This window comes from Lytechinus pictus, chromosome 16 (genome assembly GCF_037042905.1).
Source record: "Lytechinus pictus isolate F3 Inbred chromosome 16, Lp3.0, whole genome shotgun sequence".
In the NCBI taxonomy this organism is placed as follows: Eukaryota; Metazoa; Echinodermata; class Echinoidea; order Temnopleuroida; family Toxopneustidae; genus Lytechinus; species Lytechinus pictus.
Genome location: NC_087260.1, coordinates 21702173 through 21728473, shown reverse-complemented (window position 1 = coordinate 21728473; position 26301 = coordinate 21702173). Strand labels below are relative to the sequence as shown.

General features: G+C 37.2%; 1 protein-coding gene across 1 annotated transcript; it reads left to right on the top strand.

Annotated features, from left to right (window-relative positions):
• The first annotated feature begins 739 nt into the window (after window positions 1-739).
• Window positions 740-15377, top strand: LOC129279088 (allatostatin-A receptor-like). Its single transcript, XM_064111520.1, has 5 exons — window positions 740-1052; window positions 10738-11150; window positions 11587-11722; window positions 13455-14522; window positions 15156-15377. The coding sequence occupies exons 2-4, from the start codon at window positions 10773-10775 to the stop codon at window positions 14120-14122; spliced, it is 1182 nt and encodes a 393-aa protein (XP_063967590.1). The 5' UTR covers window positions 740-1052; window positions 10738-10772; the 3' UTR covers window positions 14123-14522; window positions 15156-15377.
• Window positions 15378-26301: the final 10924 nt, after the last annotated feature.

Here is a 26301-nt window from a genome sequence, read left to right as displayed (position 1 = left end):
CGGTCCGTAATGTATATAGCCATGATAACATTATTTGTATTTATGTTGTTTATTTTGCCTATTTTGCTTGTGAAATAAAGCTGAAGTTCAAATCGAAATGAACATACAATACAAACAACATCAGCAGTGTGTTCCCTGTTTTTTTTTATGGATTGATTGTTTGTGCTATCAGGGAGTATTTTGTCTGAACATTCAAAGGTTTTTTTTTTGTAATAGGCCAACCCCTTCTATTTTGGATCCAAGGATCCACCGCTGAAAAAAAGATATTTATAAAAAAAAATGAGAAGACTACAGATATTCATGGCAATTGCCTTCGCAGTGTAGATATATATGTCGCCGAGGAAGTAATATACAACTAAAATCTACCCCATTAAAAGCCACGGCCTTCAACTAAAAACTGCCAATAGAATTTCCATATCAGGATTGTCAAAGCGTCTCCGATGATCTCCCCCCACATTCTTTTCATTTGACAACCCCATTTTTTTATTATCTTTTTGGTCGAGTAAACTCGAGAGATGTGTCAACAATGCTGCTACCAGATAATAGGCTGGTAGCATGTAATATCGTGTCGCAATATAATGCTCGGTCACACCAGCTAAATTGACTCCAGATCGGCTAAAGATATTACGTTATTTCCATCGACATATTATTGGTCGGTTTGGAGTCGGTTGCCTTGGTGTGACTGTAGCGATGTGCTGAATGAATAACGTGTCTAGATTTTTTTTTTAAATTCCCGTCCGATATTATGAGATGTATGCTAATGGCTAATGGACTATGATAGGGGTTTAGAAGTGATTTAAACCACACTGTGACGATTATCATCAACCATGTTACGCTCCATTTATACAGTGATGTTGTGTAGTATAGATTATCAATATTTACAAGTTGCAGAAGCATTTTCTGGCATTTTTGTAAGCTGACATCATTTCGGCCAAAGCCATCGCGGAACTAGAAACCCTATCCGACAGAATGAAAGGTATATCACCAACCTTCAGTCGAAACCAAGATTTTACAGGAAAACCATTTTGTAATTCAATCTTCTAATATTTCAGGTAAGATGTTATTGACCTATTTTTATATCACAGCTGTCAGGGAGTCAAAAAGCTCGTATTATTACAAATTGAAATAATGACGAAAATATTTGTGCCTAGAAAAGTGTATTATTACCACCGAATCCGACAAAGTAATGAGGCTAAATAGAGACCTCTGTCGGTAAAACAAGGAAATCATACACTGTAAAAAATGAAGTGCTAATTTAGCACTTACAATGCTTGCATTAATATAGTGACTGCACTGCGAGTGCTGTTTTTAGTTCAAATTTAAACTAGAAAATCAGCACTCGCAGTGCAGTAACTATACAAGCACTTTAAGTTCTAAATTAGCACTTTTTTTACAGTGTATAACCCTCACAGGAATGGCACAATCCCGGAGGGGAGGTATCCTCTCCCCGAAAATGTGCCCCTAACTTCCAAGAAAAAGATTTGAAATTCTTATATCTCCAAATGAGTGATATCACTGTTAAAAGGCTTCCATTTCGAATACTGTTAAGATACTTCAGTATCTTTAATTATCAAATTAATTTCTAAAATGCTCTGGCTCCGAGCCGGTCGCCCAAGCTTGAACATTAATATTTCGAAAAAAAAATCATAACCATCAGTTAAAAAAAAACTTATTAATCAATTAAAAAAAAATATATTCACTGCATCATGACAGCATTTTTGCCATTATTAAAGTTTTGATTGTGTAATTCTACCAACTTTTGCAATCATTAATTAAGCCTTTAATATTATAAACATAACACATGTTTCTTTTTCATTAGCGCAAACAAAGAGAGTGGGATGGGGGGGGGGGGGGGTTGTAAATTATACTGGTACATTCGAGAAGGAGGGTGATTACCTGTACAAAAGTAATCCCATGCTTCAAGGTGCATTTATAGTCATAATGTAAGAGTATATTGTGAGGTATTGATAATTATGCTGATAGTTATAGATTGAAATACCGAGAAACATATTAGTAATATTTGATAATACAGGTACATGCATGTATTTAAAAAAAAAACTATCATCGTAGCCAGACGGCTGAATTATCTATTTCTTTTGTATTTCATCATTTGAAACATGTTATTTTCTCCACATTGTTTGTGAAAAAAAGTTTTGGTCTTCCCTAAACATGACTTTTGATGAAATTACCATTGTATTAGCATGGTGTGGTTCAATGAAAACGATCCTTATTGTCATATTTTTAAAATTTGAAATATTTTGTAATTAAAAAATAAAAACAAAACAAAAGCAAGGGAAATAGTGAGTGACACGTCGTTGGGTCGTACTTTGAACTGTTTTTGCGAAAAATAAGAGAAAGTTTAAAATATCACAACTTCCTTATTTTAGCTCCGATTTTGGTGAGATTTTCAGCACAAGGCTTGTTTGATTTTCTTCTTTTTATTCAAATCGGTTTTTTGTTGTTGGAGGTGGACCTAATCATTAATAAAGGTACCCTAGATGGGATCCCCATTTTCATTTCAAAGCAATGAGAATCACTCATGTGAGGAAAGCGGTAGTATTTTAGATGAGTATATTTGCAAACATTGCGCGGCCAAACAACCAAACATTAATTAAGATTTGACAAGCATGAGTAAACAAGTGGAATGCCTCTGGCCGTCTCACCTGCATCACGCGATTCAATATAGCAGCAGTGCTGATTTTGAAAACTACTTTAACTCGCACAAGATGTTCAGTGATACTTGGTTACTCTTATTTCCACGTTAAATTATGAACTAGACCAATACACTTATAGAGATATGATGGCAATTCAACAAATACCCCCAACGTGGCCAAAGTTCTTTGACCTTACATGACCTTTGACCTTGATCATGTGACCTGTAACTCGCACAGGATGTTCAGTGATACTTGATTACTATTATGTCCAAGTTTTATGAACTAGACCAACACTTTCAAATTTATGGCTGTAATTCAACAAATACCCCAATTTGGCCAAAGTTCATTGACCCTAAATGACCTTTGACCTTGATCATGTGACCTGAAACTTGCACAGGATGTTCAGTAATACTTGATTACTATTATGTCCAAGTTTCATGAATCAGATCCATAAACTTTCAAAGTTATGATGGTAATTCAACAGATACCCCCAATTCAGCCAAAGTTCATTGACCCTAAATGACCTTTGACCTTGGTCATGTGACGTGAAACTCATGCAGGATGTTCAGTGATACTTGATTAACCTTATGTATAAGTTTCATGAACTAGGTCCATATATTTTCTAAGTTATGATGACATTTCAAAAACTTAACCTTAGGTTAAGATTTTGATGTTGATTCCCCCAACATGGTCTAAGTTCATTGACCCTAAATGACCTTTGACCTTGGTCATGTGACATGAAACTCAGGCAGGATGTTCAGTAATACTTGATTAACCTTATGGCCAAGTTTCATGAACTAGGTCCATATACTTTCTAAGTTATGCTGTCATTTCAAAAACTTAACCTCAGGTTAAGATTTGGTGTTGACGCCGCCGCCGCCGTCGCCGTCGCCGCCGCCGCCGCCGTCGCCGTCGCCGTCGGAAAAGCGGCGCCTATAGTCTCACTCTGCTATGCAGGTGAGACAATTATAATGGGATTGATAGAGAGAGGGAAGTTTATGACATGTATGTCATGTGGAGGACGGAAATGAAAAAAAGCAAGGGAGAGAAATAGAAAAAAGAATAAGCAAGCGAGAAAGAGGGCGACAGTGTGATAGACCATTAGATAGATATGATTATAGATAGATAGAAAGATAGAAAAATAGATCGATAGATAGATAGACAGACTCGGACAGATAGATTAATAGATAGATCGTTGGGTAGATAGATTGATATCAATTATATTGATAGAGAGAGAAGAATACAAATCGAGTAATTATTTACAAAAGACAAAAAGAAAAGAAATGAAAGAAAAAGAGGATTTTTGGAAGAAGGGATACAAAGCATCAATTCAATGCAAGAGAAGTGTAATAAAACCATTGACAAAGGAACAGGCAAAACCATAATGTGAAATATTATTTACCAAGGGTAGCCAAATCAGTTCCGAAAACTGGTCTTCTATGCAGCAGGCCCTGATATTATTACACCCGGCCTTTGCTCAGTTACCGAGGCGCACAAGCGTTCGAGGAGTCTCTTCCTACCGAGTACTCATTCACCTCACCTGGGTTGAGTGTAGCACAATGTGAGTAGATTTCTTGCTGAAGGTAAAGACACCATGGCTAGGAATCAACCCCATGTCCCTCAGATTGAAAGACGACAGTCACATCAAACGATCACCGACTCCAAATCGACCCATAGTATATCATTGGAAATAATGTAATAGATGTGGTCTGTCTAAAATCTGTTTCATTGGTGTAACAGGACATCAATATAATAACGATTCAGGCAATCATCATTTTCAAAACGAATGATCCACCATCCATCATGTCCATGCCTGCTATCCTCGCCGATGAAAATTAAAACAGTCTCATATTCATTCTCTTCATGATATATTCATGAAGTGTACCAAGGTTTCTAATTTGGTAAATAACTTTCTTCTATGCAGCGTATCTGCCCTATTTGATTAGCATCGTCTGATTATTGTCCATCTTCGTTAATCATTGTCCTTTTCCATTAAGGCGTTATGGGAACTAATTAGGCTCTGGAGAATTTGATAAATGATATAGGGGTTACGTACTCTTTTTTATTGATGGGTTCCGCACCGAAGAACGTATTATTATTATTGTCATCATTTTGACAATTAATACAGCTACATAACAGGCGGTAATGATAGTAAGATACAAAAACAAAACTGAGAATATGGGCGTCGTACTATAAAAAAAAAATCGATGAAGAAATACTACGAAACTGAAGTAATCCAGGCACACATTAGCGAGTTTTGTTCTTCCAGTGGGATGGTAAAGGGGCATTAAACATCTTAATTTCTACCATTTGCAAACGAAATTAAGAAGTTAAAGTCCGTTCGATATACAATGAATAAATGAACAGGTGGACAATATTATGAATAAAGAAAGATCATGAATACATGATAAAGAAATGCAGTAAGAAACACTACAGTCTCTTTATTCAAGGTTAATGAATCATGTCAATGTGGTTATTTTGATATGACACATACATACAATCGAAAAATGTTTTAAATATCAATTCCAAAGCAACGAGTGATCTGTCACTTCGATTTCTATAGGTCTACAAGTTGAATAAAATAGAGTGCAATTTCTTTCAATTTAACTGAAATTTCATTTGAATGCTGCGAGGGGTATTTATTTAGGTATATTGAAGCATGATCTCTCTCTCGCTATTAGCATTTCAATTTTTGTTTTCGCTTTTAATGCTCATTATTATACATGCACTGTACGTGATTTGGAAGCAACTGAAGTTATAATGGGTTAAGTTTGAGGATTACTTTCTTTACAAAATTTGTAACCATGACAACGGAAAGCCGACGCTGCATCCAGGGAAGTAAGCGTGTTCTTAATCTACACACATGCTTAAAGAACGAATAAGCAATTTGCACACTGAATTAACCTGTTGCCTACCATGACCAACAGGAACCGAGTATCCCCTGTATATACTCAATGGAAATATGTGAATTTGGTATTCAGGAGGTTAAGGTGAACAGTATAAGTATCCATGCAGGAATTCGAACACAGTAGGCCTACCACCACAGTGTGTTTACAGTGTGTTCACATGCAGAGTGGATTGTGTGTGAATATGCGACCCACACTGTACACACTTCTAATGTGTGAGAGTTATCATTGTGTTTACGTGGCACTATGGTGTGAAGAAGTGATACACACTGTTAAAATGCTTAAAGTTAGTGTGATGATGGTTCCACACTGTGGACATCTCTACAATGTGGGTGAATACATGTGTGTTACTATGTGAAGATGGGATACACAATTATTTAGAAAGTTGAAGTAAGCGTAAAAAAGAGTTTTGGTTAATAAAGTGATATACAGAAAATTATTGCATTGTTGCCCTTAATTTTTTAAAGTGCATTGCAAGAAATATTTTGAGCAGTCAGCAGTCTGGCTCCGTATGATATACGATAAACGGGCATGGTGACTGAATGCAAGAGCGCCCTCCCCATGAACGGGAGGTCGTTGGTCGATCCTCGGCCGAGTCATACCAAAGAAGTATAAAAATGGGACCTTCTGCCTTCTTGCTTATGCATTTAGCATTTAAATTGGAATAACATGTTATGTCATATGCATATATGCAGGGGCCCGCCGGAAAAGCAGTATTCTTACTGAAGCGGCTACCCTGGGTAAATAAAGCATTATAATTATTATAATTATTATTATTATTATCATTATTATGATCAACAATTTGACACCCAGACACATTATACTCAAGTTTCTTTATATTTCAGCCGTAAGTCCTTACATCCTGGTTTCGGAGAGAGAAAGATGAAAAAGCAAAAAAACAGAATCAGTAAACAGATACAAATGTATATATTTAGTAAGGCGTCGGTACGGGGATTGGAGGAGGATGGGGGAGGCTGGGGCACAAGTCCAAAGCTATACATATGACCCTAGGGTGATTAGTGTCTCTTCATGCGGCAGTGTAATTAAAAGAGCATGAAAATATGGCTCGGTGTAAAAATGGCAGAGGTAGAAATGGCAGAGGTAAAAATGGCAGAGGTAAAAATAAAGGTAAAAATGGCAGAGGTAAAAATGGCAAAGGTAAAAACGGCAGAGGTAAAAATGGCAGAGGTAAAAATGGCAGAGGTAGAAATGGCAAAGGTAAAAATGGCAGAGGTAAAAATAAAGGTAAAAATGGCAGAGGTAAAAATGGCAAAGGTAAAAACGGCAGAGGTAAAAATGGCAGAGGTAAAAATGGCAGAGGTAGAAATGTCAAAGGTAAAAATGGCAGAGGTAAAAAATGGCAGAGGTAAAAATGGCAAAGGTAAAATGGCAGAGGAATAGACAGCAGCGGTAATAATGGCAGAGGTAATACTGGCAGAGGTAAAAATGACTGAGGTAAAAATGATAACACTTGAGTTGGTATTTCTTATTTTTTTCCTGGACTTACATGCACGACCTTCTCATGTCAAATCGCTCTTCTAATATTCAAATTTGAAGAACACTTTGAATCCCAAATATTGTACTTAATTCATTAAAGGGGAAATTCACACTGACATAAAGTTTATTAAAATGATATTGGTGAGGGTTTTAGGGAATCCATCAAAGATTTAAAAAGCTACTAAAATTTTACGTTAATGGGGACGTCATTTGCGAGCAGTTTTCACCATATATGGTGTAATAAAAAATATCAATGAAATGTAATTTTCAAAAAAAAAATGAAAAGTATATTAACATACAAATGATTTCACATCCGCTCCTGAAAGATTTTTTATTAGCAATCATGAACCACTGATTAAAAAAATTGAAAAGTAGACATTTTGGTGCATAAAATACGGGGTAGTTACTAGTATAAGACGTCACAGATCAAAAACTCAAACTTCTAATAACTGTCTTAATCTTTGATGGGTTTTCCGCAAACCTTCACCAATATTTTTTTTTCTGCAATTTTCACAGTAAACCATTTGTCAGGGTGAATTCCCCTTCAAAACAGGTCGATAGAATGGTACCTAAGAAACACCTATACATTTAAATCCCTGATACACTACACATTTCAAAATTCATGCGGTAACCGTTACTATAGAAACTAGCTAATGAACCTGATATCCACTAGGACTAGCTGCAATAAGGTATTACTCTGAAAAAATGAACACTAGTTGCTATTATTATATCATTTATATTAAACTATATACGTATCATGTCAATATTATGAAAGCTGTTTTGAGTACAAACTTTGTTAATATGTTTTGTTCTGAAAAACCATCAACAGTTTAAATTGAATCTCCTTGGGTCTGAGGATCAGACTAATGGTATTTGATGCTTGTTCTATATGTAATGTGCTTGGGTGAGCACACACACACCTTTGTATATATTGTACATAGTGCACACAGTGCATGTGATGTGTATGCCTTGCCTGAGGTTTCTATTGTTAGCGCCATCTCTTGGTCAACTGAGGTGATAGAGGTGATAAAATGGAATCAGTGCTGGCGATTTTGTTTTGGAGTAAAATCTACATCAATCTGAAGCATCCTAAACGGGATTGCTTTTTATAAGAAGATTTTTGGAGGCAAAGATGTTAGTTAAAACATTGATTTATATGTATTTAAGAATTATGAATGTATATTGCAAGAAAGACTGATTTAATTTGATTTGCATATCGACATGGCACAAGAAAGCTTAATGCATTAATGTATGTGAAAGTACATAACCAGTTTACACAGAAAGCATGTGTGTCAATTTATGCATATCACTTGAAAGGCAAACACCCGATAATGCTATAGAGTAATTTTAAATGATGATAAGACATGCATCTTATAAGCATCTTGTGTGTTGGTGTTAAATACATGAATGCCACTTAATTATGTAACTTAGATTGAATATCATTTGTCAAGGTTATTAAGCTGTATGCATTTTGGTTACAAATATCCTTTTATTGCTAAATAGGTCGTATTTGAGCTGGATTGTGATTATTTACATTCAGAGTCAGATAGTTATTGTATCACACTGGTTAAAGTCATAGATGATGTAAAGGATTTATGTTGCTCTTGTACTTGTTACTTTCTTGTACTCTGTTTCAACCCACAGTTTTCACGGAATTTACTTGTTCTCATGGGATTAAAGGAATGGAAGGGTTTCATGGAATGTGTCAAGTATTCAAGGAATTGAAAAGTCAAAGAATGAATAATAAAGAAATGACATGAAACTTTAAATTCCCGTCGAGGTCTTTGTTTTATTTGAACTCTCAAACAAGTCTGCAACTACACTATTTGGATCCATTATGATGTTGAAATATGAACAATTACTTGTATTACAGAACGTTTTGTTATTTTTCTGTTATCCATGTTATGCAAGTGGTTCAAAGAAATCCCGAACTCGTCTATTTCAGTGTTTTAATGGTAGCGCACATTGGTGTTTACATTACAATTCGTTTGGTATGTATGTGATGAAGTGCTGTTCTACTATACGAACTGGCCAAGTTAAATCCTTTCATCACTCACTAATTGAAATCATTTTGGCATGAAAATGTTTGAGTTTAATCATATCAACAATAAAGTATAGACATAAAATGATAAAAAAATCCAAATACTATCTCATCAGTTTATAATACTCATTTTGTCGATAGGAGTCTATTCAAGGTCAATAATTATGACTGATATTAACTGGAAAGACTCTATCTTTTCCTTGCTGATCTAGCATGTCATGATCTTTACCTCTGCCATTTTTACCTCTGCCATTATTACCTCTGCCATTTTTACCTCTGCCATTTTTACCTCTGCCATTATTACCTCTGCCATTTTTACCTCTGCCATTTTTACCTCTGCCATTTTTACCTCTGCCATTTTTACCTCTGCCATTTTTACCTCTGTCATTATTACCTCTGCCATTTTTACCTTTTCCATTATTACCTCTGCCATTTTTACCCGGCACCGAGAATATACCATGAAGATATCCATGGAAATACTTGTAGTATTTGCTTTTGTCTTTTTATTTTTGCTATGTTATTTTTGAAACTGCAAATAGGTACCTTTTGGCAGTGACGAAACCTTTTCTCTTGCTTGTTAAATTTTATTTTTGCCACTTTTGCGATTGACCTATAATCTTTAGGGTCTGTACTGCGATAATCCAGTACCTTCTTGTTTTTATAGTCTCGCCTGCATAGCAGAGACTATAGGCGCCGCTTTTCCGACGGCGACGCCGGCGTCGTCAACATTGAAATCTTAAACAAGGTTAAGTTTTTGTCATCCTAACTTAGAAAGAACTAGTATATAGACCTAGTTCATGAAACTTGGACATAAGGGTAATAGTGTATCACTAAATATCCTGCCTGAGTTTCAAGTCATATGATTAAGGTCACAGGTCATTTAGGGTCAATAAACTTTGGCAATGCTGGGGTAATTTGAGGAATTGTCATCATAACTTTAAAAGTTTATGGATCTAGTTCATGAAACTTGGGCATAAGACTAACCATGTATCCCTAAATATTATGTGCGAATTTCAGGTCACATGACCAAGATCAAATGTCACTTAGGGTCAACGAACTTTGGCCATGTTGGGGGTATTTGAGGAATTGTCATTATAACTTTGAAATTCTATGGATCTTGTTCATGAAACCTGGATAGAAGAGCGATCAAGTATCTTTAAACATCCTTTGCGAGTTTCAGGTCACATGACCAAGGTCAAACGTCATTTCGGGTCAACAAACTTTGGTAATGTTGATGGTATTTGTGGAATTGTCATCATAACTTGGAAAGTTTATTGATCTAGCTCTAGCTCATGAAACATCGACATAAGGGTAATCAAGTATGAATGATTGTTTTGCACATGTCTTAGGTCTTAAGATCATGGTCAAAGTCATATTAGTGCTTTCTTTTGTGAATAATTATTCATTAGCTGTTTTCAAAGCAGCAGCACTGCTGCTATATCGAATTGCGTAATGCAGGCGAGACTGCCAGAGGCGTTCCACTTGTTAATAATACATAGCATGGTTAGAATATTAGAATATAGAAATATAAATCCAAGCATTCGCATCTAATCTTCAAACATCTATCCTAATTATGTTGATATCGATACCACAATCATATTTTTTTTATTATTCCTCGCTTGATAAATTATGTCTACAGGTTTGGACAAACGTAGGCTCCATTGCACATTGACAATGAATGCAACTTCAAGAATGGCAACTACTATCGGATTGAACGAGTCTTACACGACAGACACCGTAGCCAACCATTCCTGCACTTTCGTTTTCCTTGAAGACGAATGCGACCTGACCATTCTTCTTTCCACCATCATGTTTTTCGTCACGTTGTTCAACATCATTTTCGGGGTCATCGCCAACGTCCTCGTAATCGGTATCATTCTTGCGACTAAAGAAATGTGGACGATTCCGAGCATGTACCTTGCGAATCTTGCAGTCACCGATCTGATGGTGCTACTGTTTGTAGCAGGGCTTAATTGCTACGAGTATTATATCGGGGCTTTCCAACCAACGGAATACCACATCCCGCAAGCTTTCGTATATTACATGGAATTGGTAAGATTCGAAAATAAATGATTTCAACCTTTATTGACGAATATGAAAAATGTCATCATCACTGCTACAACTGTATACCTTTGATGATTTTGTTATTTAGTTTTTGGCAAAGGAGCTGGCCCATCACCATCACCACCACCACCATCATCATCATCATCAGCACCACCACCATTTCCATCATCACCATCATTTCCATCATCACCATCACCACCATAATCATCATCACCATTTCCATTATCATTATCATCATCATCATCATCACCATCATTATCACTTCCATAATTTATAATTATTAATGTGAAGAACATAAAAAATGGATTACCATTTTCTATTAGTCAATATAACAACTTGACATCGTAAAATATTTGAATACATTTCAATTCGTTGAAAATTGAATTGAATATTCTAATTCTATTAACTTATTCATTTTTTAAAGGTGACTGCCGCTGCAACCGTTGTGATGATGATCGCACTTACCATTGACAGATTCTTTGCTATTGTCTATCCTTTACGATCAAAGAAGTTTCGGACCAAGAAAACTGCTATCGTAGTTTGCGTTGTTGTCTGGATTTGTAAGATATTTCATTTCATATCAATTTCGTTTCGTTGATTTACATTTCCAATGATTACAATTAATTTATATTGGCGTGTGAAACCCTACCCTTAACAAGTATCGGAAACAAACCCGAATATTCCCTGTATTGACTCCCTAAACAAGTACAGCGATATTTCAATGTCATTTTTATGTCACGGACGTCGGCTTTACCATCACTTAGTACCGCCCCACCTCCCACACCTCGCTCAAATCGGACTCTTTTTATACCCTCGCACATTCAAATTTGACCGTAAACACGTAGCTTTCCTCATGTTCCTAGCGAAATACATACCCTTTTCAGTATTTTAGTGTTTTTGACACTCTTATTAATTACGTTACGTAGGTAACGTGCCCAATCTCGAAAAAGAGATCCCTTTTATGCTTTTCTTCATCAATGCAAGTGCCCCCCTCCCGGATAAATGTAGATCGTGCGTGTGAGTGTGTGAGAGAGATGTGTGTGTATGGTATAGGTGAGTGTGTGTGTGTGTGAAATTGTGGATTGGAAACGTGTGGGTGGGTGGGACTATAAAGGATAGGGAGTGTGTGAATAATGGTGAGTGTGTGTATGACGATGTGTGAGATGTGTGTATGTTGGTAGTGCCCACCATATTTCCTGTAACATGGAATTACTTAAGCTATATACATAGAATTAGATTAACGTGTTATATAGTCGGTGTTCGTTGCAAATTCAACGTCACTGATGTTTTGAGAAGAGAAAGCGCTCTCTACGCCATTCCTCGTCATAATTTGGGAGCTTCTTGAAGACCTTTCATGATTTTGTATGAATTGCTCTTCTATACAGATTATTTTGTCGTTTCCCTATACTCTGATCCTTTTTTGTGATAACTTGTCGAATTCTGGGGCCCGTAACACAAAACTTAGCAATGATCGTAGAGCATATTTCTACGATTGATTGCATTGACTACAATGTACAATCAATCGTGAAAATCAAGCGACGATCAATCACTTACCTTTGTGTTACGGGACCCAGATCTAATGAGGGAATTTACGAATGCCACAGAAGAGTTGGCGGACAGATCATTAGGTCGACGTTACTTTACGAAAGATCTATCGGCCTAAAATTACATCTAAAAAATATGACGATACTGATCCGCGCTTACTCACAGTACGCCAAATTAACGCCTGTTGCTATGGTTAAGCATGCTATCTTTATTAATGAATCCACTTTTCAAAACAGTGGACTCATGGATAAAATGGCGTACTCAACTAAGGCAGCAGAATGTGCTTTTAGAATTCGCTTTATTGTTGGACTACCAATCTATATGTGTATGTTCATATCTTCATTAGATTGAATAGCATACCTCTCTTATTTGGAAAAGCGCTAAGAATAGACATTAGCATTTTATAAATACTGATCATTATAAAAGCTATGATTGTAATGATTGATGATGATAATAACTAGGATACAATTATAATAATAATAACAACAACAATAAAAATAATGATAATAGATTATCAAGCTCCTAACAATAATTATGCAGATTTTAAAGTCAATTTGGCGCACTGTGACAAAAGCACGCATCAGCAGTGGACATTTTTCTTTTTATTATACGAGGTATGTAAGCGTAATTGATAAGAAAATCTGCATAAACCATGGGTTCAACCGATGGTTTCGAAAACACCTTTGTGAATTCGGGCCAATTATCTCAACTGAAGTTATGTGTTTCTTTTTCCTTACATGTTTGCAGTTTCGTTCTTCTTTGGAGGGTTATACTTTGGTGTTCCATTTGGAGGTAACATGCTTGAAGCGTGGATGGAACCAAGAACAAGATATTTGATCCCATTTGGCTCTATATTCATGTACGTCATCCCCCTACTCATCATCTTTGGTTGCTACACGGGAATAATGTACACAATTTGGAAAGAAAGGGTTGCAAACGAACGCGTATCTGACGCGACGCGCAAGATACGCTCTAGACAAAAGCACGCCGTGCTACGCGCATCCGTGTTTGTTGTTTCCCTGTTCGCGATCATCCAGGGATTCTACATCGCTTCCTTGTTGTGGATCGCTTTCGGAGGGTCTCGTCTCGTGGAGCCATCCGTCGTCATCATCGAGTTCCACGTCGCACAAGGCCTGTATCATCTAAACAGTCTCATCAATCCGTTCCTGTACGCTCTCTCGCACGAGAAGTTTTATCAATCTATCTGGCGTGTTCTTTCCTGTGCACCTTCCCGCAGCAAGTGGAAGAAATCTATGGAAATTCACCAAGTTCAAACCAGGAAAACAAACCATGCAAACGGTGCAGGAAGCCCATCTACAGTTTCTGACGTCATTTTAACAGAAGAATGGAAGTCGCAAGGGGTCTATAATCTTGCTTATGACGTCACCAGGGCAGAAATCTCCACTAGATTGTAACGGAACTTATCTTTGGACTATAATTAGGCTAGATTAACGGTATAAATAACAGAAGTGGCGAATTGAAGATTTCAAAGTCATTAGCTTACTGTAGATATGATGCGTTTAAGCATTCGGTTTGATATAGACCGACAAGTTTGTTTTATTCTTTATCATGGTTGTTCTATCTTATACTGTATATATATATATATATATATATATATATATATATATATATATATATATATATATATATATATATATTTAGGTAATTGGAATCTACAAATAGATGAGTTTTCTAGAACACTTCCATTATAGGCCTCCACGCCCATATCTAGAATATAGGCAATGTGTATTCAGGAATCGTAGGTATATACCTCAGCGGGTTTTTAATGCAATTCTGGAGCAAGATCTATATATGGTGAGACTACCACATATCGACCACCTCTTTTGAAACCGACCACCTTGCGCGCGTTAAAATAATTGCGTATTACAAACGATACGCGCACGGGAGAGTAGGCACAGTGTCCATAGAAATGGTAAGAATCGATTTTACGAGAAAAAAAAGAAGTAACAAAAAGTAAAAATTTAGTAGAATTAATCAAAATTGTATTGACCAGACCAAAACCCCGCTGAAAAACCAAGAAATCCGATAGGAAACGGCTTTAGAACAAATATCCGTCGTCAATCGTCGAATCATGTGCCGGATCTTGCAGTGGAAGTAGTGAGACGATAATTTAGCATGTTGACATAAAACTGATTTTGAAGAGTAAAAATATTTCGCCACCGCGACAAGAATCGGCCGTAAACTTAGCGTAACGCGGGTGGTCGGTTTCAAAAGACGGGTGCAAATGAGCAAATGTAACATCGTCGTATTCGTTGTTCGTCGATATATACGCGAATTGAATCGGAGTCGCCGAGCGAAACATGGGAATCTGATCTGCTCAATTTTCTACATAAATGAGACGCAAACTGGGTAAAATTGATGAATATTTTCGCAGATACGATGCTTAGAAGATTAGTTGGTCGATAAGGGGTAGTTCCAACCATACAGGGTGTTTTTTAAAAGGTAACCGAAATTCAAAGGTCAGCTTTATCAAGGCAACATCATATATTCTTGTGATTTTTATTTTTCATGACTGAGTAACTCATCAATTTTATTTGACTACTTGCTTGTGTAATAGTTGTCACGGATCACAGAGTTATGGTCCATCAAAGGTAAAGGGTACAAAACCTTTTTCCAAGTTTTGGGTTTTAATGTAAATGCACGAAACCATGTAAATCATGTATTCTTGATATAACCGACCTTTGAACTTCGGTTGCCCCTTTTTTGGAAACACCCTGTATAGTATCATTTGATATGTCATGTTTCATGGACTTTCTCTATATAACTTGTACTTAACTTAATAAAAAAGTCAACAAAAGTTCACAATCATTTTTGTATCAGTTAAGTATGATGGGGGGACCTAAAGCTACGCACTTTGTTTACAAACGATAAAAACTATGCCAATTTTAATATTCTAACAAATCATCTTTCACAAATTTGTGTTAAATATTGTTAAGATTCATAACCAAAAAGAAAATATCACAAAACTCACTAATACGAAAATCCCGCCGTGTTTTCCGAACACCTCTTGATTTCGCCGCCCGATTAGAAGGGGTCCTAAAGCTACGCACTCAATTTATCATGCAAAGAAAAAGTATTTCTTGTGCCTAAACTTCTAAATTATGTTCATATTCTTATAGGAAAATATAAAATCAAAGTGAATGTAACTCCAAAATTCCAAACAGTTGCTGGTTTTCTCTGTATTTAGCGATTTATTGCAGCCTCTGTAGAAAAAAATGAATAGGAATCGTTCGTCACACTGCAGTCACTAGCTCCACACAGAGTGCGCATTTTGCAATAATATACCATGTTTACACTTAATCGGCTTTTGAACCGGCAATTTGCACCACCAAAGTAGTAGGTTCAGAACCGCGAGCCGATGCAGAATCGGCTTTTTTACAACGTGTAAACAGAAAGCCGATTCTGCATCGGCAATTTGTGCGCATTTCATTTACTTTACCATTGTGATGTAATTGTAAGCGCACGGATCCAGTGTTGTCTTTATTATGACGTATATTGTTGGTGTGCGTATCATTTCAGGTTTTTGCATCGGCTCGCGGTTCTGAACCGCGAGCTGTAACAACGTGTACAAACGCAAACCAAAAGCCGATTCTGCATCGGCTTTTGGTTCTGAACCAAAAGCCGATCAAGTGTAAACACGGTATTAGTTGTGTTTCTTTTTTTAATAGATTGGCAATATTATATAGAAATGACTAGGTAGAAAGGAAACAGAGACATGAATAGGTTCATTTACAGCGTCTGGACCCTTACAACAGCACGTCACACTTAACAGATTGACTTGAGCTAGCACATATCCTATCAAGATTTTTCAACCTATAATAATTGCAGATGCCAAAAGGTAACTTCTTGTGTTGTTTACTTCTGCACCATGACGAATTCCATAATAATTATGAGTCTAATAAAAGGGGTTCTGTTGACCGGCTGAACATCAAAATAAATCTGGAGTGTTATTATTTCCTTTTTAAAGACCTTTTTGATTCAGAGAATTCAAAGATTTTTGTAAGCCCCTCTTTGCCCTGAAACCTCCCCTGAGAACGGCACATGGAATTATAAAAGATTAATAGCAGAAAAGCCACTCGAGACAATCAACATCGTATGCAGTGGCGTACCGTGGGTCGCGGCATTGGGGGGGGGGGGCACCAGCAAACATTTTGAGTCACTTCGTGAGCGCGCGAAGCGCGCTCAGTTGCCAGGTGTACTGACCTAATAGAGACATTTTAAGGACAACGCTATTAAACTGATATGTATCTCACTGATCAAATAATACGAGCGCGAAGCGCGAGCTGAAAATTGTTTGATATTCAGACCTAAAAAGGGACATTATAATCAAATTTTTGTAATCATGATACGTACATATCTCGCTAAACAATGCGAGCGCGGAGCGCGAGCTTAAATTTTTGTATATATTGACCCCAAACAGGGAGATTTTAAGGACTATATTTTAGGAATCCATTAAGGGTCTACATTTCACACCATAGTCATCTAATGTGAGTGCCAAGCGCTTGCTGATTTTGTTAGAATTACATCTAAATACATGAAGCTCTTGTAGTCATTGTAATCATGAATATCATTCGCATATCACTAATCAAATATTGCGAGCGCGAACTAAAAATTTAGATAATTCAGACATGAAGAGGGGCATTTTAAGGCTTGTTTGTAGGAATTCTCAAAGACCATACGTATTTCACTAACCAAGTGATGCGAGCGCGAGCTAACATTTTTTGATATTCAGATCAGAAAAGGGGACATTTTAAGGACTGATCCGTATTCATGGAGAGCAGACATATCTCACCAATCCACTAATGCAGACGTAATCACGGACAGGAAATGTTTTATATTAAGATCTTAACATGGGGCAATCACTTCAAGTAGTCATGAAAAAGAAGCATATGTCACTACATAAAACAATAATAACTCGAAGTGCGAGTTTGGTGTATATTGACTTGAAAACGGGAGGTTTTAGTACAACGGGATTATATCTCATTATACTCGGCAAACAAAATGACAAAACAAAATAATATGCGATTATGTCGTGGCTTTATTCAATAGAGATGAACACTTTTCCGAATCTGGTGTCACAATCACATAAGTATAAAACATGGATATGAATACCTCTGATTATAGACTTACATTCATGTATGTCTGGAACCAACCGATAGCCTTTGTTTAGCTCCCCGAAGGGGGGTTAAACCCCCGGCTAGAAGGCCCCTCTCCCAGAAAATTCAACGTTAAATTTCACGGCTGCTTTCCCACTGGTTCTCTGCTAGCCGGACAGGAATACCAGCACAGCTATTAACTACATGTATGAGCTATCGGCAAATCGGTGGATTACAGATGGCATACTTATATCATATAATATACATATATATACCAGCCTTCCCGCATGAGAACTTGGGTGAGGCCAAAATTTCACGAAAAATATAAATGTATACAGAATACCAGCCTCCCCGCCTATGAGATCAGGTGAGGCCTAAACTGAAAGTTCGAGCGTGACACCCTTACATTCAAATTACAATTGCGTTCCTAAAGTACTATGTAAAGTTATAAATAAATCCCCTTCGTCTAGGTACCGAATGAGGACCCGATTCAATATGAAATATTAATCAACGTACATGGCATCAAAGTGGAAAATCTAATAACTAGAGGCTAAAATATCATTCACTGCTTTACACACCTTGCAAAAGTGACCATTGTGGATTAAAGAACATATGCCATGCCAATAATATGAGAACTCTATTCAAGTGAATTACCAAAATATAACGAACACCCAGTCCCAAAAACGGGTAAGGGCGAAAACCCACCTGACCACAGACCAAAATAGATCAGAAGGATAAAATTCCCTTACGGCCCACATTTCTAAATACACGACGATCTTTATATTGTTTTGATGTGCGACCAGGCAAACTGCCCCCGGATTTGAATTCGTGTTTCGTTATATAAATCAACATTAAATTCATGTAAGTAAAATAATTCAAATGTCCAAATTATTATATAACAATTCTACATCCGTTATTCCATTCATAACGAGCTATACACTCCAATAAAACACAAATCAACTCTGAATGATACCTAGAGTATCTTTATTCTCGACCTTCCCCATTGCATGTGTTAAAACATTCCAACATTGTTTGACCCAAACGTAACATTGACATGGATGGTTGTTGGGGAGGAGGTGGGAAAATTACAAGCGAATATTTTGGACGTTCATCTCCGTTGAAAGCCAAGACTAAAATGAAGGATTTTTCGCGCCTTCGCCTAGGCGCGCGCGCCAAAATATGGGCGCTCCTTGCGCCCAGTATAAATTATTGTCATTGTGCTCATAAACAATACCGTCTGGCGCACCATTGTGACGTATCACCTCGTCAACCGCGCCATTCCAAATTACATACACCTTCATGACCTGGCTTTGTTCGCCGACCTATAAATCATTTTAAATCGCCGAGTCGTCTTTAAAATACATTATACTCGGCAAACAAAATGACAAAACAAAATAATATGCGATTATGTCGTGGCTTTATTCAATAGAGATGAACACTTTTCCGAATCTGGTGTCACAATCACATAAGTATAAAACATGGATATGAATACCTCTGATTATAGACTTACATTCATGTATGTCTGGAACCAACCGATAGCCTTTGTTTAGCTCCCCGAAGGGGGGTTAAACCCCCGGCTAGAAGGCCCCCCTCCCAGAAAATTCAACGTTAAATTTCACGGCTGCTTTCCCACTGGTTCTCTGCTAGCCGGACAGGAATACCAGCACAGCTATTAACTACATGTATGAGCTATCGGCAAATCGGTGGATTACAGATGGCATACTTATATCATATAATATACATATATATACCAGCCTTCCCGCATGAGAACTTGGGTGAGGCCAAAATTTCACGAAAAATATAAATGTATACAGAATACCAGCCTCCCCGCCTATGAGATCAGGTGAGGCCTAAACTGAAAGTTCGAGCGTGACACCCTTACATTCAAATTACAATTGCGTTCCTAAAGTACTATGTAAAGTTATAAATAAATCCCCTTCGTCTAGGTACCGAATGAGGACCCGATTCAATATGAAATATTAATCAACGTACATGGCATCAAAGTGGAAAATCTAATAACTAGAGGCTAAAATATCATTCACTGCTTTACACACCTTGCAAAAGTGACCATTGTGGATTAAAGAACATATTCCATGCCAATATATCTTATGACAACAGTGTTTAGGCGGCATAATTTGACAAATTACCGCCAAACGAGAATATATTTTATATATATGATCGGCCGCCAAAACACTTCATTCATTTTTAAGCCTTCGTTCATAATTTACTCCAGTTTTGTGTTAGCTGGCCAAGCTAAATCAGTTATCATGCATAATCAAGAAGGCCTCCAAGCCCTCCATCAATAAATTTAAATGAATCAAAAATATACATCTTTGTACAACCTTTGACGTCGCTGTCTTTCATGACACAATTACCTGAAGGCTTGCATTCTTTGCCTCTAGATATTATTATTATTTTTTTTTTTTTTTCCAGAATACCTGCTTTCTATCCTTGACCAACATACCAGCCCCCTTTTAAACCAGCATGAAATGACATTTAAAAACCAGATAGAATTATTCAATACAAGTATATGAACAAATATCCATCTCAAGTTTAATGAGAGCATGGAAAACACTTCTATGTATTCAATTGTTGGAAACAATCTCCCAATAGAAATACATTAAACATAAACCGTGTCAGAACTTCCTTCACAATTAAGATCTGATTACCATGCACAAAACTAAACAAAACATATGAAGGAAGACAAGATAATATGCAATTTTAAGTATCATGGTTTTGATACAAACATATTGCAAGCTTCAAAATTGAAATTCATTGCATCACTAATTTTGATAAGTTATCAATGGTGGCTGAACGCTATCGGTTTGACCTTAATATAATTAACAAATACTAGCATCCCAACATTGCTAAACTAGCAATGCATGCCGCACTGAGGTACTGCCTCTTTCTTGTTGCCCAATTTACCATACATTTATAACAGTGCATGATTTAACCCTATGCACACAAATCATTCAATTGTGGACAATCGATCAATAAAATCCAACATTTAGCATTTAGCATTTAGGTAGCATTTAGCTATCGTAGTCACCTCACACTTAATTCCAACAAATACATATCATACCATTCCTGAGTTATAATTGTATTTTAATGGATTTTGTATACTGTTCTGTTAGAAATGAGATAAAATAAAATCTGAAACTGAAAACTTGAGTAACATCCACAAAAAAAAACCCATTGGATAATGGGGTATAACCATGATAACTGAAGGCACTAAAACTAATTTGATGGCCGAACGCCATCAGTTTGACCATATAGTTAACACATAGAAGCATCCCAACATTGCTAAACCGGCAATGCATGCCGCACTGAGGTACTGCCATTTTCTTGTTGCCCCATTTGCCATTTATAACAGTGCATGATTTAACCCTATGCACAAATATAATTCAATTGTAGACAATCGATCAATTAAAATCCAACCACAGCATTTAGTTAGTCACCTCACACTTAATTCCAACAAATACATAATTATACCATTCCTGAGTTATAATGGATTTTGTAAATTGTTCTGTTGAAATGAGATAAAATAAAAACTGAAAGCTTGCGTAACATCCACAGAATAACCCCATATAACACATGGAGTATAATCATGATAATTGAAGGCACTAAAACTAATTTGAATATGAAACCTTCCCGATCAGGACTACTCGGTTAGAGCAACACTCCTCAATTAAATATGCTGTTAAACTAAGAACCAGTTAACATAAACTGGAACTTTACCCGGGATGAATCATTTCGATAATGTTTTCACATATCAACGTAAAGCATGACTGCCTTTTTATTGTTTTATCATCCTCACCACATCCATGAAATAATTATTTATTTCAAAAATTAAATAACATCCGAACAAGTAGTCCTTCAAACGATAATGAATAAAATTTGAAGTGGCTTATACATTGATACATTCATATATGCTTATCCTGAACAATATGTTCCATTCTTGTTGGCAAAAGCATACGTACAAAGGGCTTTCTTCATATGTTCAACATGTTCAAGTTCCAATCCCATCCAAGTGAACAATATGGGGGACCTCATAAAAAGTCTGAAACTGAAATCATGACGAATTCATCCTCATATTATATGAACTTATCCTTCAAGACAGCCCACTGTATCATGATGTTTCAAATATGATCTTTCCCTGTTGCTTGAAGGCTAAAATGTTTGTTCACCAGTTTTTTGACTGAAGAAAAACCTCTATTCCTTGGAATACGTATCAAAACCACCTTGTCGGTAAATTAGTTCTATGAAGATGAAGACGTTGACCACTGCTCCAATTAGAGTCATTGCTGGCAACAATACCCAGTTCAGTTCTATTTATTATAAGAGCGTATTAACGCCCCAAAATGACATCCTTTACTATGGACTCTAAGCTAACTGGTCAGGAAATAGTAGGTCTACCGTCTAATTGTCATCAGACTTTCCTGCCAGCCTACCTTGCCTCGCAGTAGCCCACTTGAATCCCTTTCATCCAAGATCCGGCACTGCAAAAGAAAAGAAGAAAAAAGCCTGGGCAGAACACCAAATTCTATATCTAGTACCAAAACGGGTCTGTCCCTCTGCTATCCTTTTCGATTTATCACTCTTGTAGGCCCGAAAACCGAAGGACGTATATAACAGAGGTTATGAACATTTCTTCATCTACTGCAAACACACAAGCACTAGTGAAAAGCATATTAAACAATTTGGAAGATTACAATCCTCACCAGTATTGGGGGGGGGGGGGCTCAATTGAACCCCCTAAATGCCTATGGAGTTGTACCATTTATTCAGAAATAACAAATAAAATATATACATGTATATCCTTCGCCCTCTTTATCATAGCTTCCAATATACGCGTACTTAAATTTTTAGCTTTATACGAAACGAGCAGCTTCCCGAAACATCTGAAACCGCCTTCACAGAGTAATCATTAGTCCTGCTCCTTATGTTTCATTTATAACTGCTATTTTCAAATTCCTTACAGTATAACCCCAACCAGCGATGCAATATCATCTGCATATATGTGCGTGTTGCAACTTCGACAATATTTCAAAACCAGATTCAATAAGCTTCAAATAATCTGTTCCATTTTAGACTATAACTTCTCTTATCATTTTTATTATTTATTATTCTTATTTCAGTATTCGGTTTTACCTCTACACCACTGCAGAAATAATCAAGCCAAATTACTGCATCCAGCCCATTAGATACATTTTCATAATCAACGGGCCACCAGCACGAATATTTCACACGCTGTCCAATTCCAAGAAGAAGATATACTTTTTGGAACCTGGTTTCTGATTGAGCAATCGGTAAATTTCGTTTGATTGGCCAGTATACCTATATGGCTTATTGCATTATTAAGGCATCCGTATATTGTGTCCCCCGAAGCAACAAAGGGGAAATGACAGTATGGTACAAGATTTCAGACACTTTCCAACACAGGCCCATGCAACACAGGCCCATGTCAATCGACTACATCAATTTCTACTGAATGCCTTCAAGAAATTAGCTCATAATTATAAGCTCATCATCATTATTTATTATTTTATTTGCCGCCTTGATCATGTATACCAAATCTATAATATATTATCATTATTTTAAATGATACTATCGATATTATCTCAGTTCAAATCATTGATCAGCCAAATAGGCCTATTTCATTTGATATATATCTTGAACCATGAGGTGTAAGGTTCAATTCTGAAGCGCTTTGAGCGGTTAGAGGTTGATAAAGCGCTATATAAAAACAATTAATTCAATTCCAATAGGGCCTAAGCATTTCCATTCTTTCAGTTTCATTTCCACAAGATATAAACCATACAAAATCATAAAAAATCAAGGTTCCTTGTTAGGAGGCCCATACTATTATAATAACTGCTCGTTGAACCCCTTGACTTCAATCTAAACTAAATTGGGGATTCCAAGCTAATTCGAAATTACATCCGATTATCATGTGCATGGTAAGTTTACTTTTACATGTACCATGTTTCCTCGAAACTTCGAGCTCACAGTTCTACCAAGCATCGGCATTTAATTCATGCAAAGTGAATTCCCAAAACCAACCTCCTTTCAAGGCGTACATGTTTAAACAGAACTGCTTGGTGCAAGTGGAGGTATTTATATTTATAATGCTTATCAAAGTGTATTATTACAAAATGCTAATGACATAATCATAATGATAAGCATCATCTGCTACTTTCCAAAATAATGACTGATTCAACAATAACATTTGAAAGCTGAGTAGAATCTATAATTATTACCGCTACCGGTCTATCCACATAATTTTGCGACCAAGAACACAGCTCTCGCTGGCCCATAATCCAGAAAACGTCATAGAGGTCAAATTATAGGCCTAACTTAACCATCTGATAATAGGGTCTATCCCCAAACAGACATGTAAAACCGCGTCTAATGTAAGTAGATCTAACGTTAGGCCGAGCCTAGTTTCACTCTGTGGTGTCACCATGCACTGCTGCAGTGTCTGCAGTAGACTACTTGTAAATTTATAACAAAGTGACATTTCCCACTCAATTATTTATCAATAATACCGAAAAGTTTGAACTTTTCGCCAATCACTAGTAGACCCTCTATTTATTTTATTATTCTCACCATTTTTCAAAAACGGTGGCTTAAAATTAATCATGGTCCTAAATAGATCTTAGCCTAGACCTAGTCCATAACTAGGCCTTTTAAAATAAGCTGTTAGTGTTAGCGCCAATATAGACTACAATTTCCTTTTGATTTTCCATCGTATACATAGTATCGATACTAGCCGAAATTTTAGAGCCGCAATGTTGGCATTCACTGGGCCAAATCCAAACCACCGGCTTCGAAATTGTATATTACAACCGTATAACCATAGGCCTAGGCCCTAGATCTAGTCATGCAGATGCACTAGGGCCTACGCCTATAAATATACGCTACGGTAACCAACGTTAAATTAAAATTGTTGAACTCATTCTCAAAACCTCCAATCTCCATCATGACACACCTGGACCTGGTTCAGACACCAAAACAAGTAGTCAAGTAGGACCAGGTCTAGGCCAGGCTAGGCCTGTGCTTAAATTTTGAAGCTAACCCCTCCCTTTTCCATCATGATCGTAATTAAAACACTTGGACCAAGTTTAAAATTAATTCCAGGCCAAGTCCAAGTTATGTCTAGGATCTATGGCTTGACATTTGACCTACAGTCAGTACAGACCCCAATAGCGTTAGCAAGCCAAATGGCAAATAGACCCCCCCCCCTGTTTGCCTGACTACATTAACTAGGGCCTAGGCATTTAATTTGCCTAGCACATGGGAATGGGATCTTCGCGTGCTAACGAAAAAAAACCGGGGGGGGGGGGTATCGAAGGGCCATGAAATTGAAAGAGATTTGTGTCAGACTCAGAGCGTAACTAGGCCTAATCGACTTCTGACCAATTTTTTTTTTTTTTTTTTTTTTTTTTTTAAATCTCAGAGTCAGACTAGGGCCTAGCCGTAGGCAGGCCTACCTGCGCTAGTCTAAAGAAAACTCCACAAGTTACAAATCACCCCGATACTCCTACTACTTGTACTAGCAGTATCTATCACTGTACTCTGTTACTCTGTATGTGTAAGACTGTAGCAGGCCTCGATCATTCAACAAGCCTAACTAACAATAGGCTTAAGTTAGGCGTAGGCCTACTACTAGTAGTACTAGCACCTACTACTACACTAATCCAGACTGAGTCTAGCCTAGATCTATTCCTGCTTCCGTACTCACCGGATAGGCTAGGTCTTGCACTCAGTTGCAGAGACTGGAACTTGTAAATTGTCTGGTACCGACCCCGTTCCGTCTGCTAATCCAGACCGTTGCCTCGGCTCAGCCACAGGCTTCACATCATACTCGGTCTCGGGAGCTAGTAGTAGTAGTAGGCCTAGGACCCGGCTCTGACTCGGGCTCTGACTACCGTAACATTCAATACTCATAATCATGATGAATCCCAGTCGACCGTATGTCGTTGAACGGAATTCCATCTAGCAGCTCGAGTCAATTTCTCATCGTTGCGGAAACCAAAAAGTTCTAGGACCCAGCCGATCTGCTACTAGTTATAGCGACAACACGTAGTCGTAGCGTAGGCGTAGCTCCTCGTATACCGTCGTATAAAACTCGGTTCAAAGCAGACGGTTAATCGTTAGGCCAGGCAAGAAATAGAGAATCCTCAAGTAATTCGGACAGCATTTACAGCTGCATTAAGCAAAATTAAGATGATTCCCGATCGAAGATGGTTTCAACAAAAATTCTTGTAGATCTCGTTGTACTTTGTAGAAAAATTACAAGCGAATATTTTGGACGTTCATCTCCGTTGAAAGCCAAGACTAAAATGAAGGATTTTTCGCGCCTTCGCCTAGGCGCGCGCGCCAAAATATGGGCGCTCCTTGCGCCCAGTATAAATTATTGTCATTGTGCTCATAAACAATACCGTCTGGCGCACCATTGTGACGTATCACCTCGT